This window comes from Hypanus sabinus, unplaced genomic scaffold, assembly GCF_030144855.1.
Source record: "Hypanus sabinus isolate sHypSab1 unplaced genomic scaffold, sHypSab1.hap1 scaffold_699, whole genome shotgun sequence".
Classification (NCBI taxonomy): domain Eukaryota; kingdom Metazoa; phylum Chordata; class Chondrichthyes; order Myliobatiformes; family Dasyatidae; genus Hypanus; species Hypanus sabinus.
The window spans coordinates 238,899-253,639 of NW_026781551.1; the positions used below are offsets into that span (position 1 = coordinate 238,899).

A 14,741-nucleotide genomic window follows, 5' to 3' on the forward strand; every position below is an offset into this window, starting at 1 on the left:
GGTCTGACGATGAGCTGAATGTACCATAACCTTCAGACTGAATCAGAAAACCATTCTGAGGGTATTTGAAATGTCAGAAGCAGGGGAGATGTGATCACATATGCAGAGGGCAGGGTTTGTGTCTACAGAACCTCAGTGAGATGGTTCAAGTGCAGGGTTGAAAGCACAGTGTTTGGTGCGGGATTTAATCACTGATTCTGACACTGTGAGAGGGTTAGTTTTGCTGTAAGGCAGCAACATTAATGGAAGACACAGGAACTTCATCAATTGCCAGTTATTTAGCAGAAGTGACCAATCTCAATGCTACCTTGACAGAAACAGATACTTCCAATGGTGACAAAGGAGTTCAGTCTGGATTATTTCAGGTTGGAGAGGGGTGTGGAGTTTTGAGATCAATGCCTTGCGGTGCCAACATCGGTAATTTAGCATGTCCGGAGTGGTGGATCACACAGATGAGAAACAGGCCTTGGGCCGGCCATACCTGTTCTGACCATCCACTCACTGTCTACACTGGTCCCATTTATCAGCACTTGGTTCACAGCCGACTGTATCTCGGCAGTTTCAATGCTCATCCTCTTCGTAAATGTTGTGAAGGGACCTGCCTCCACCACCACCTCGGGCAGTGAGTTCCAGATTTCAGCTGCCCTCTGAGTGAGAAATCTCCTCCTCCGATCCCTCTAAACCTCTTCATCCTCTGCTTAAATCCATGCCCTCTGATCTGTGACATCTCTGTCCCAGGATCGTGGCCGATATGGGCATCAGTGAGTTCTTTCATATGGTTCAGCATGGTAAGTTGCTGTCGAAAGTTAGATCACACGGGATCCAGGGAGAGCTGGTTAACTGGATGCACAGATGTCTTGATGGTAGGAAGCAGAGAGTGATGGTGGGAGGCCGTTTATTGGACTCGAGGCCCGAGCCCAGTGAGGTTCCCCAGGGTTACACCCCATTGCTCTCATTATTCATTGATATTTAATTATATTTGGATTTGCATAGTTGGTTGAATTCTGCGCTCTACTTGATTCTTCATTGATCATGTTACTAATCTAAAGATTTGCTAAGTATTCTTGTAGGAAAAACTATCTCAGGGTTTTATGTGGTATCTGACTATATAAAAGTTATGTACTCTGATAATAAAATTTGCTTTGAACATCAACCATTACTACTTGTCATCTGGATCAGTAATCTGGTTAAGAATATACGGGATATGGAGAGTAGGTTTGCAGCAAGTTAAAACAATTAATTTTTCTCAAAAAATATTGTATAAACACTCCGCTCTGTTTCCGTCTCCGCACTCAACCACCCCTCCCTTTATTGTCTTCCCTCTCTGCCCCGTCCACCCTCTCATCCTGACATTTCACATAAGTTCCGTGTGAAAGTGAATTATTTTCAGGGAATCTGAAGGGGAATTCTTCACTTTGGTGAAGAGGTTGGTGAGAGTGTGGAATGAGCTGCCAGTGGAAGTGGAGGATGTGGGTTTGATTTAGACACTAAAGAGGGATTTGGGTGAGGACGTGGGTGGGAGGTGTATGGAGGCTCTGATGCAGGTAGGTGGAAATGGGGAGTAACAACAAAAACAGGTCAGCATTGACTAGAAGGGCTGATAGGCCTGTTTCATTGCTGCTTGGCTCTGTGATTCTAATAATATTGTGGTTTGTAATTTCCACAGGTAGTACATTGCTACTAATGTCTGAACCCAGAAATTTGCCCAAACAAGAATTGAAAGACTCTTGGCTGGCTAAAAAAAGTGTCTGCAAGCTGTGATACTTGCCAAAGGGGGTGCTACTGAAAATGTAGGGCGCCCAAACATTTGCTTCTGGCCCTTTTCCTTTTTTTGTTATTTTGAAACTGTAATAGATTGAAATAAAAATGTAATCTTGCTTAAATATTAAAGAAATGTGTCATCTCTAACTTTATGCCTTTTGGAAATCAGGTTGTCTTTTACTCGCTGATCTATTCACATTAGCAGAACTTTTGATAGGGGGTCAAAAGCAAGGAAAATTATTGGGAAAATCAGATCGCTACTGGAAGAGTGGATTGGGAAAATCAGTTCTGCACTGGATCTCAAGAGAGAGAATTTCTAGAATGTCTATGAGATGGCTTTTTAGAACAGCTTGTTGTCGAGCCCACTAGGGGATCGGCTGTACTGGATTGGGTATTGTGTGATGAAACAGAGGTAATTAGAGAGATGGAAGTGAAGGAACCCTTAGTGATGACAACATGATTGAGTACACTGTGAAATTTGAGAAAGAGAAGCCAAAATCAGATGTGTCAGTATTTCAGTGGAGTAAAGGAAATTACAGTAGCATGAGAGAGGAACTGGCCAAGGTTGACTGGAAAGGGACACTAGCAGGGAGGATGGCAGAGCAGCAGTGGCTGGAGTTTATGCGAGAAGTGAGGAAAGTGCAAGACAGATATATTCCAAAGAAAACTAAGTTTTCGAATGGATAAAGTATGTAACCGTGGCTGACAAGAGAAGTCAAAGCCAAAGTAAAAGCAAAGCAGAGGGCATACAAGGAAGCAAAACTTAGTGTGAAGACAGAGGATTGGGAAGTTTTTTTTAAAAACTTACGAAAGAAAAGTATGGTCATTAATAGAGAAAAGAAGAACTATGAAAGAAAGATAGCAAATAATATCAAAAAGGATACTAAAATCTTTTTCAAGTATATAAGGAGTAAAAAAAACAGGTGAGGTAGATATAGGACCAAAAGAAAATGATGTTGGATAAATTGTAAATGGAGATAAGGATATGGCTGAGGAACTGAACTGACTCCATGTGTGTATATGCAATTATGATAAGAAATACAGACCATAAAACTTAAATGACAAGCTGGCTCAGAAAAATAAATCATCACTCTGGATGAAAACATTAACCAGTGAAATGTGTATGACCCTCCATGGGAGACATCCCAATGATCTGAGCAGACGAGATGGTGACAAGGAAGCATCGAGCACCTGACTGAGAGTTGGAGACTTCTTCCCAGAAACAGAGGAGTTCCTTGCGGAAATACAGGACGAGGTGGGTAACAAAAGTAAAACAAATCGAAACTTCATGAAATACAAACAAACAAAGCAGTAAGTGCAGAAAAGTCCAAGAGAAACCAGACACAGTCCAACACATTCTAGGATCCTGCAGCAGTTTAACTCAATCTGATTACTTACGCAGGTACAATCAAGTGGCAAATATCTTTCACCAAAATCTTGCTTTAAAATACAAACTCATGAATGCCCTCCATCACCTCATGAAAACACCATAAATTCAAGCCTGATCCAGTTTTAGAGCCAAAATCTTGCAAATTATATGATCATCAATACGTTATTTCAGATAGGTCAATCCATCTGGTTATAATATTACAGGATAAACAAGCAGGAATAACTCCCCCAATAGATAAAACCATTCCTAACACACATGTTCCTCAACCAGTGGAACACCTCACCACAGGTAGTGTTTGTGTCGTCAGTCAGATAACCTAATTACTTTCTCTGTCAATCTGCTTCCAAATGTCATTCGTTGACATGCCCTGTTGCTGAATCCCCTCTCCTCATCATACGTTCTTACCCCGAACATCGTCCAGGGCCCCAAATTCTGCTCTGTGCAGACCTCCCTCTGGACCCAGCTTCATTGAAAATCCAATTGATGACTTCCCACTCTGCTTTCAGTCTTTAGAGGACAGTGGTGTTCGCTAACAACATTTTAGAAGTGGGGAAAGTGACCCATAATGTGGACATGAGTCGTGATTAAGGAGGTTAACTCCCAATGTCATTCTTCCTCAGCCCAGAGATTAGAGGGGCAAAGAACATCTCAGACAGATGCGCAGTCAGCTCGACTTCTTCAGTCTGCAAGAAATTCAAGGGAAACATATTCACCCACAGAGTGATGACTATTTGGACCTCATCCCAGGGAGAGTGAGAGGTGAACAACAGGGGAGGATTTGAAAGATCTGTTGTGGAACAGAATCACTGGCAGGGTTCAGCCGGCCTGAGTTGACTCTCTACTGTACACTAGGTGTGTTATAAATTCACTAAGTAACAGAGACAGTGCTTAAGATAGAACTGATTCATTTGTCACAGATCTAGTCCCATTAAAAGTGAATATGCAGCAGAAGAAACTCCCCCCATGTCCAGTGACCAGGGTGCAGAACTGGGTGTGGTGAGCAGCAGCAATAATTGCAGAGTTCAACACTTACAATCACTCTCAAAATAGCATTCAGCAATGGTGATGGACAAATATCCAGCATGAAGCTTATTGAAACTTTCTCCCCTGTGTGAATCCGGTAGTGTGTTGTAAGTGTAACACACTGTAAGGTTTCACTGCTAATGTAATGACCTCTCTGTAATGTTTCACTGCTGAGGTAGTGGTTTCTCTGCAGCAGCAATGTTTAGGATACAACTAGAGATAACAGGGTTTTGGAGTGCTGGGCTATCCAATGACAGAAATGTTCTTTCTTGTGAGTCTGAATGAGAGAATTTCATGGGCTTTTGCTGTGGAGAGATGAGAAGCCACAAATGGGGAGAGTGGGCCCTTTTTTTTTACTTTACTAACCCTTTAGTCAAAGTAAGAATTATGAATCACATCTTGTGTACTGTTCGTTATTTTGGGGTATTGATTTGTAACAGGGGACGCAGCGCAGCATCCACATACATTTGGCTGAGCTAGGGGGCTATCACCCCCTATATTAAGCTGCTAGCCGGAGTGAGAGTTACATAAGGTTAGATGACTGAGTGAATACATTCCCACATTAACAGGAGGTTAACGGTCTCTCTCCAGTGTGAACTGACTGGTGTGTCAGTAGGCGAGATGACCGAGTGAATCCCTTCCCACAGTCTGAGCAGGTGAATGGCCTCTCACCTGTGTGAATTCGCTCATGTACCTTCAATTGAGATGATTGAGTGAATCCCTTCCCACAGAATATGCAGGTGAACGGCCTCTCCCCAGTGTAAACTGACTGGTGTGCTTGTAGGCCAGCTAACTGTGTGAATCCCTTCCCACAGTCTGAGCAGGTGAATGGCCTCTCCCCAGTGTGTACTCGCTGATGTACCTTCAATTGAGATGACCGAGTGAATCCCTTCCCACAGTCTGAGCAGGTGAATGGCCACTCTCCAGTGTGAACTGACTGGTGTGTCAGTAGGCAAGATTATAGAGTGAATCCCTTCCCACAGACTGAGCAGGTGAATGGCCTCTCGCCAGTGTGAACTGAATGGTGTGCTTGCAGGCTAGATAACTGTGTGAATCCCTTACCACAGTCTGAGCAGTTGAACGGCCTCTCGCCAGTGTGAACTGACCGGTGTGCTTGCAGGCCAGATAACTGTGTGAATCCCTTCCCACAGTCTGAGCAGGTGAACGGCCTCTCTCCAGAGTGAACTGACTGATGTACCTTCAGTTGAGATGACCGAATGAACCCCTTCCCACATTCTAAGCAGTTGAACGGCCACTCTCCAGTGTGAACTGACTGGTGTGCTTGTAGGTTAGCTAACTGTGTGAATCCCTTCCCACAGTCTGAGCAGGTGAATGGCCTCTCCCCAGTGTGAACTCGCTGATGTACTTTCAGTTTAGATGATGAATTGAATCCCTTCCCACAGTCTAAGCAAGAGAACGGCCTCTCCCCGATGTGAACTGACTGGTGTGCTTGTAGGTTAGCTAACTGTGTGAATCCTTTTCCACAGTCTGAGCAGTTGAACGGCCTCTCCCCAGTGTGAACTCGCTGATGTACCTTCAGTTGAGATGACGAAGTGAATCCCTTCCCACAGTCTGAGCAGGTGAACAGCCTCTCCCCAGTGTGAACAGACTGGTGTGCTTGTAGGCCAGCTAATTGTGTGAATCCCTTCCCACAGTCTGAGCAGGTGAATGGCCTCTCTCCAGTGTGAATTCGCTGATGTATCTTCAGTTGGGATGAGTAGGTGAATCCCTTCCCACATTCCGAGCAGGTGAACGGCCTCTCCTCAGTGTGAACTCGCTGGTGAGCCATGAAGTCAGATGACCGAGTGAATCCTTCCCCACAAATTCAGCAGATGACCAGCCTCTGCCCAGTGTGAACTGACTGGTGTGTCCACAGGTGGGAAGACGACTGAATCCCTTCTCACTCACAGAACAGGTGAATGGCCTTGTCCAGTGTGAACTTGCTGATGTACATTCAGTTGAGAAGACCCACTGAATCCATTCTCACAGTCTGAGCAAATGAACGGCCTCTCCCCGTGTAAAATTACCGCTTTACCAGTCGGTCAGATGACCAAGTGAATCCCTCCCCACAGCCTGAGCAGGAAGGATGATCGAGTGAATCCCTTGCTCCACTTCTTAAATATCTGGACAGAGACAGCAAAATTGGCATTTTGTGTTCGAGATTCCCGTAGATAAATTCCTTGTTTTTAGCCTGTAAAAAGATTTACAAAATCCATCAATGTGTGTGGGGCAACTTTTCATATGAGATCACTTGAGTTGTCACGGTGTGATCTGGCAACACACTCTTACAGTGAAGTTCAACCCAAGTTGGAGAGAGAAATCATCTTCTAACTGGGCACAGTGCTGGTACCTGGAATGACCATCAAACTCTCTGATGCTCTTCCTGTCTCTTTAAGAATGGGGCATCTCTCCCATCTCCAATCTGTGACCTGGCTCAGTTTGACTCTCGCCATTGGTATTGCTCCCTCTTCCCACTGAGCAGCACGGGCTCCTGGCCCCACTGTAACTGAAATACTCTCACACAAATAGCCTGCAGTGCATTCCACGCACCCACCACTCTCTGGGTAAAAATCTTACCCCTGACATCCTCTCGGTATCTATTTCTAAGCACCATAAAACTATGCCCCTTCGTGTTAGCCATTTCAGCCCTGGGAATAAACCTCTGCCTATCCACATGATCAATGCCCCTCATCATCCTATACACGTAAAAAAGGCTCTAAACATAAACAAGGACATTATACATAGCTTTGGGAAATTGTCAGAAGTATACAAGATTATGAGGGTATAGATAGGGTAAATGCAAGCAGCTTTTTCCACTGAGGTTGGGTGGGATGGCAACCAGAGGTCATGGGTAAGTGGGGAAGGTGAAAACTTAATGGGAACATATGGAAAAGCTCTTTACTGAAATGGTCGTGAGAGTGTGCAATGACATGTCAGCACAAGTGGTGAATACAAGCTCGGTTTCACCATTTCAAAGAGGTTTTGATGGAAGCCTGGATGGTAGGTGTATGGAGGGCGATGGTCTTGGTGCAGTTAGTTGCAATAGACAGCTTAAATGTTTTTTTTGGCATTGACTAGATGGGCCAAATGGCCTGTTTCTATTTTGAACGTCTCCATTATTCTATGACAGAGAAGCTGGACAAACTTGTTTGGAAGGGAAAAGGTTGGAGTGACAACGGAGCAGCAATGGCTGGAATTTCTGGGAGCAATTCAGGAGCTGAGTGATCGACATATCCCAAGGAAGTGAAAACATTGGAAACCAGGAGGACATAACCATAGTTGAATTGAGAAGCTAAAGCCAACATAAAAGCCAAAGAGAGGGCAAACAAAAGAGCAAAAGCTATTGGGAAGCGAGAAACCAACAGAAGACAATGAAAATGTTCAGATGAGCTCAGGGCATGGATGATGATTAATGAGTCTTGGTAGCACCCAAAAGTCTGAGGCATTTAAAGGAACAAAATATCCGGGGCTTCAATATAGCCAGAAAGCCAAGATTCCCTGCACCAGTTACGTTTCAACTGTTACATTGTTAGGCACATTAAGTCTCTACACCCTCAAAATTTCACTTCTGAAGGCCTCCCACTTACAAAGTACTCCTTTGTCAGAAAACAGCATGTCCCAATCCACACTTGTCAGATCCTTTCTGATACCATCAAAATTGACCTCTCTCCAATTTAGAATCTCAACCCATGGTCCAGACCTCTCTTTTTTCATCTTTATTTTGAATTTCATGGCATTATGAACACTAATTTCTGTCACCAGCCCTGGTCATTGCCTAACAGCTTATTGCACACTTCTACATCGGGAATTTTACGTACCAATTAAGGGCACATTTGACAAACTTTACCCCATCTAGTCCTTTTACAGTATGGGAGTCCCAGTCAATATATGGAAAGTTAAAATCGCTTACAATCTCAACCTTTGTTTCTTGGCATGGTCTGTGACCGCTCTGCAAATTTGTTCCTCTAAATCCCTCCACCTGTTGGGTGCAACCAAGTCCCTATAATGGCCACAATATCATAATTCCCTGTCCTGAGCTCATCTGGCTTTCCTACAATGCTTCTTGCATTGTGATATACACAGCTCAGCACATTCATCGCACCATACTCAACCATTTGATTGCTGACTCTGTCTGAGGTCTGAGCAATATCTGACTGGTATCAAGAAAACAAACTCTCCCTCATTATCACAAAAACAAAGGAGCTGATTGTGGAGGACAGGAGGAGTGGAGACACAGATAAGGGCATCACCCTGGGACCAGTGACCAAACGACAGCTTCCCCAGTTTCCGAATCCCCAGTAGTGGGCACTTAATCTGGACTCCACCGCGTTTGAACCCCTTCCGTCAGCGGCCGACCCTCATGTGATTCTGCGCTATGACCCTACGGGGTGCTCATTGAGGAAAGCCAATATTATGCACCCCTCGAGCGAGGGAAGTTCCCAGTCATGGTGATTGGACAGGATTAAGGAAAAGAGGGCAGCACATTACTGGCCGAAGTTCCGGATTTCCTTTTGTGACAGACAGGACTGGTGGCTCCCCATACCATCGTTAGGGTTTGCCCTGGGTTCAAGTCAAAGAGCCCAGAGTTCCTTGCCTTCACCCTGAGGAAACAAGCCTCCAGCAGCGAGGGAGACTGGCAAGACTTGGGCCAACTCCGATACTGGAAGGACTTTGAGGTGAAGACAGGACATCTGGTAAGACTCTCTTTTAATATTGACTGAACCCAAGACATTGCACACAATCTCTGCTCAATTTCAGTCAAAATGAAGTTGACTGCACCATCTGCCCCCCATCCAGATCACCATGAAAGGAGGACAGACTCTCCCATCCATTCTGCAATACCCCCTCTAGCCTGAGGTAACTTTTCTTGAGGATGGAAGCTATTTTGTGGATCCATCAGCAAAACGATATTCTGAATATGCAATAGTGACGGACAGTGAAGTAATTGAACAGGCCTCTTTTGAAGCAGCTGTCTCCGCCCAGAAGGCTGAGCTGTTTGCTCTGACTCGTGCCTGTATCCCAGCAACAGACCAAAGTGGGAACGTTTACACAGATTCCCGTTATGCATTTGGAATTGTACATGACTACGGGGCTCTCTGGGAACATGGGGATACCTGTCTTCCTCTGGCCACCCCATTAGTAATGCCACCTTTGTAAACAACTTACACACCGCTCTACAGCTACCTCGAGCTTTGGCTGTTATTAAATGAGCGGCCCACACCTGCATGTCTGACTAGGTCACTAAATGCAATGCTTTAGCGGAAGAGACAGCGAAAAGTGCGGCACAATCCTAGTAGTTGTAGTCTCCTCGGGTTCCCATCAGGCAACCCTCTGTGTCATAAGCAGAACACGTTTGCCAGACATGCGGGAGGTACATACTTTTCATGGGGACATCTCTGAGCAGCAGCGCAAAATGTGTTCCCAGATGGGGTGCTAGAAAGTACCCAACCTAGCTATTTGGATTACTCCAGCGGGACAGGTTTGTGTTCCTACACAGTTTTTACCAATATTGGTCGATCATATACATAATTATACACACCTGGGAAAGGAGGGAATGGTTGGTAACCTGTACCCTGCACACCAGGTACGATTCCCTTGCCAGGTGGACCTTTCTCATGTCTACAAGTTGATTTGATTGAATTGCCTAGAGTACATTGCTATAGATACTGCTTAGATATTATAGATGTGTTTAGTAGATGCATTGAAGCTATTCCAACTACCAATAATAATGCTATGTCTGTTGTGAAATTATTATTATGGGAAATAATTCCCAAGTATGGCCTGACAGAGATGCTGAGCTCTCACAATGGCCCACACTTTGTGGTGAAAGTATACAAAGGGGTAACAAACGAACTAGCTATCAAGCAACAATTCCACGGTGTACACCACCCACGGGCCGCTGGCTGAGTGGAAAGAGCCAATGGCACTCTGAAGAGTAAACTGGCCAGACTAACAGCGGAGACTGGACTCACTTGGTTGAAGGTCCTACCATTAGCCTGATTCCACATGAGGGTTACCCCACAGGGGAAAACAGGGTTGTCACCAGCTGAAATCATTTCCAGATGGCCCATGAAGACACCCTGGGAACTAAGGCCTTGTGTACCATTGCTCCCAGAAAGTCTACCAGCAAAATTGGATATGCATATCTGAAGGGAAGAGATTGGGAAATATGTATGCCAACTAACCAAAATTTTCCAAGCATTACATTCACAGGGATGACAGGCTTACAAGGAAGAGAACTACCCCACAGAGAGGAGTGACTATCCCACCATAGAACCTGGGAATTTTGTCCTAATCAAGAACTGTGATTGAGGAAAACTCTGACCTCAGTGGACAGGACCATATCAGGTGTTACTGACCACTCCCACGGCTGTGAAACCGAAGGGGCAATCTCGATGGATACATTGAACATACTGAAAATGTGTTACAGAAGGAACTGAGGAGAAGGGCTCTCTCGGACTTAAGGAAAATGTATTCGTTGATAGTGGTCTTTGTGTTTTGCCTTATTGCTCAAACAATATCTGTGGGCCCCCATGTTAACACCTTTCTGTCTCTCTGTCACACCTATGCCATACAGGCAGAACTAGGGGCCTGCTGCATTTGTGCTGCAATTTCACAGCATGGTAAAACTATGTTTCCAATGTCAGTAATTCCGCTCAACCAGAGTGAGGAACTCTAAGCCTGGGATTTCTCAAATAACACCCAGGGAAGTGAGGTGAGGAACTGCGGTCCAGTCAGAGATGACAGTGGCTGTCAGTGTTTTGAGGGATGGTATCTCAAGTTCCCATCAAATGGAATTTCCTACACTGGGAAACATGAATCCTGGTCTTAGTTGCAGGTGCCCAGCAGCAGAGAGGAATAACAGATTGAGTGCTTTTGGATGATCGCTTTTCTCGCCTATGGAGTAGCCAGGAATTCACGAGAGAAAATCAATTTACCTACAGCACTTGAGAAGCTGGCCACAACACTGCAGGGACCCTGACAGAAACACAGGCCCAAGTAACTGAAATATCCACCGAAATGATTGCAATCTGGCAAACAGTCCTACAAAATTGTAGACTTTATCCCAGCTGAGAAAGGGGGCACCTGTGCTATTATTGACACAGAATGCTGCACCTATATCCCTGATGAATCTACTAACATTACATCCCTCTCCAAGCACACTGCCAAGGTGATTGATAGCTACTAGATAGAAAGCAGGGCATGATTTACATCAGTTCACTGAAGGTTCGAAGTGGTGGTCTTTGAAGGTATGTTCAGTAATACATGGAACAGGATATTGCATTATGACCTAATAGTTGTCCATATCATTGTTATAAATACTGTTGTACACTGTTTTTTTCCCACTGATAAGTCAATGTTGTACTCATTTGCTTTCCCTGCAAAAAAATTACTGCTTTGTTGATCATGTAATGATCAAAAGGAGGGAATGATAAAATGTGTAAAAGGGTTAACACTTTGTTAAAAAATAGCAGCCTGTTTTTCTGAAAGAAACTGCTGATAATCAACAGATGTGCTAAGCCATGCTGAGCCATATTTCTTCTTGAGGGTAGCTAGCTAGGGTTTCAGGATGCTTATCTCCTTGCACATTCACATCTAGAGATAGTACAGCTTCAGTCTGTTCTGTGTGTGTGTAAGCCATTATGACTGTTTTGTACTCTGTCTTTAGGGGCTCCAGCTTGTCATGTAGTAAATAACTTTGGCTCCAGCATGTCTTGTGTGGAGGGTATCTGGACGGATATATCAGTGGTGTAAGGGGAATTGTTAGTCAGTTAGTGGATTGGGCGGGAACAGTCATCAACTGTTCCTGTTTGAGCGACTAACTGAGTAAGCCCGATGCTTGGAATAAAGAGTTTGTACTTATACAGTCTCTCAGTGACTTGATCCAGATTCGACTTCCACATAATGGGAGTGGTTTCAAAGGGTTGCTGGATGCACATTACCAGACCTGGAGTGATTGCAACTGGGTCTGACGGAGGCATAACTGGTTCTTCTGGACATGTTCAGTCTCACTCCAGCTATTTGCTACCTTCCACTGTACAGGTATGAAATGTCTAAAGAACAGGAAGTAAGACTCACCAAAATTTCTCCTGACTGAATCACTGGAATCTCCGAGTCAGTTGGGTTCTCTCTGATTGATGCTCCCAGTCCTCGGGTTGGTTCACTTGTTGCTGCTCCCTCGTCATCAGTCGTGGTTTTCCTCCAGTTGGGGTTTTTCTTCCAATAAATCTCTCACTGCAGGTCTAACTTCAAATTGAAAGATATTGAAGCATATTAACAATAACAAAGAGAACCAAACATTTCCGATTCATGTTATTAAGAACAAAACTCACTGAAATTTAAATATTGAAGGCAAATATACAGTAATGATCTCAGTGAGCAATCTTTTATTGTCCCACTCACGTCACAAAACGATATGGAATCAGAAGGAGCCATCATTCAGTCATGGTCAGGCAGAAGGAACAGATTCAGATGATTCAACCCTTCTGATCTGCCCCATCATTCAACTATGGTTGATTTTTATTCCAACACCATATTCTTGCCTTCCTCCTGTAACCCTGTAGCTACTTAACAATCTTTAATGTATTAATCTCCCTCATAAATATACCCAAACGGCAGCCTCTACCAAACTTCACAAATTCCACACTTCAGACACCTTTTGGCCAAAAGATTTTTCTCAGCTGAATTTTAACAGGAGGTATTTTTATTCTGAGATGGTGCTGTCAGATCACAGACTCTCTGTCTAATGGAAACATCCTCTCCATGTACACTGTATCCAGGCTTTTTAGCATTCGGTATGTTTACTTAACCATACATCCCTCCACCACCCCCACCGTCCCTCTGAACTCCATCGAGCACAGGTCCGGAACCATCAAATGCTCCTCATACATGAAGCCGATCGTTCCTGATATTATTCATGTTAACCTTGTTATCAACACTCCACTTGATCCTCCGTCACAAAGCGGAGGGCGGGGCGGATCTGCGGCACGCAGCCTCACGTGACCTGTTGGTTGGTCTCCCATTTCAATTCTGCGGAAATAGAAAGCCTGGGCTCCTGGTTTGAATCGTTGAAAGCAGATTAAGTGAAGTCGACATATTTTTGCCGAGCCCATATAACTGGAAAATAAATGAGTAACTGGCCCTCAGTTCGGGGCTGACGGCCAACATCGGACCTCTCTGCTCGGGATCAGTCTCAATACTCACCAATAGGAAAGTGATATCTTCAGCCCGGAGACAGTAATCCAGAGCCCCGGCTCCCGGATATACGAGACGAGAAGCCTTTCTCGATCCCGCAGACTTCAGCACCGAGCGTTAAGGAATACACCGCACACCCGGAGACAGTGAGTATGCGCGAAGTGTGGTACGTCATCAGGAGGGCGGGGCCACAGAAACGGCAGCGCGATGTTGCCCACCTACGGTTTAATTGGGGGGGTGGGGGTAAACTGCATCACGTGACCGGTTTTGGTCTCCCACCCCAGAGAGATCCAGTTACCCGCTACTCTGTGGAAAGAAGCAAACTTGCCGCTCACATCGACGCTCACCTTAAATGTGTTAGACATTTCAACCCCCAGGAAAAATATATCATCTGTCCACTGTCTATTCCTCTCGTAATCTTATAAACGTCCATCAAGTCTCACCCCAGCCTGCGCTGCTCCGGAGAAAACAACACAAGTTTGTCCAACCAGGTCGGGCTGCATCCGTCGAAACGAGCAGTCAACGTTTCGGGCCGAGACCCTTCGCCAGTCCTGAGTTCCTCCAGCGTGTGTGTACGTGTTGATTTGACCACAGCATCAGCAGTGTACTTTGTGTTCGTCCAATCTCTCGTTATAGCTCATGCCCTCTAATCCAGGCAGGGTCCTGGTAAAACTCTTCCCCGCCCTCTCCAAAGCCCCGACATCCTTCCGAGAATGGGGGCGACCAGAACTATATGAAACACTCCAGATGTGGTCTAACTAGTTTTATAAAGCTGTGTTACGAACTGTGAAGTTTTAGAAACGAACCAGCAGCAATAAATTTCACACTGGAGTCTGGTTTTGATGGTTAAAACACTCTGTTTATTAGTATTTACTTATAACATAGTAACTTAACGAAAGTTAACAGTGTTCAGTGGATATATGTGTAAATATAATTCCCCAGACTATCGAGCCTGAGGAAACAAAGCTTAGAGTCTTGAGATGGTAAAGAAGGAAAGTTCAGTAATCCACGGAATAAATGATGGGAGAGAGATATTTGTGATCCGGAGTGAAATGTAGAGAAAAGGCGGTTACTTCAAAATAACCGTCGACGAAGTTCTTATCCGTTGAATCCGTCCACATACGAGTTATCAGCGAAAGTGACCTGTCAGAGGAATACCGTCTTCCAGGGGTTACCACACGGCATACCCAGGCAAGGATTAACACAAGATATTCCAAAACCCACTCCTATGGATTATACGAAATGACAGCCACACACTTTCGTTGTGTTTCCGTGTACCGATGATCAACCCACTCTTGCGGGCATAGGAGAGTTCAAAGCCTCAGCTGCAACTAACTGAAGCGATCAGCTTTTCCAGTCTCTCTCTCTCTTT

General features: G+C 44.8%; 1 protein-coding gene across 3 annotated transcripts; it reads right to left on the bottom strand.

The window, feature by feature from the left end:
* Positions 1 to 5,100: 5,100 nt before the first annotated feature.
* Positions 5,101 to 13,514, bottom strand: LOC132389903 (zinc finger protein 239-like). Of its 3 annotated transcripts, none has more exons than XM_059962468.1 (3): positions 13,379 to 13,514; positions 12,254 to 12,417; positions 5,101 to 6,365 (listed from the first exon to the last, which is right to left on the bottom strand). In XM_059962468.1, exon 3 carries the CDS (start codon positions 5,961 to 5,963, stop codon positions 5,133 to 5,135), a length of 831 nt encoding a protein of 276 aa, XP_059818451.1. In that variant the 5' UTR covers positions 5,964 to 6,365; positions 12,254 to 12,417; positions 13,379 to 13,514; the 3' UTR covers positions 5,101 to 5,132. The 3 variants fall into 3 exon arrangements, with proteins under 3 accessions (XP_059818451.1, XP_059818450.1, XP_059818449.1); XM_059962467.1 differs by having other exon boundaries at positions 5,101 to 6,297; positions 12,254 to 12,421; XM_059962466.1 differs by having other exon boundaries at positions 12,254 to 12,421.
* Positions 13,515 to 14,741: the final 1,227 nt, after the last annotated feature.

Coding starts and splice junctions, on each gene's coding strand:
- LOC132389903 (XM_059962468.1), bottom strand. CDS start 5,963: ATGGCTCACCAGCGAGTTCACACTGAGGAGAGGCCGTTCACCTGCTCG.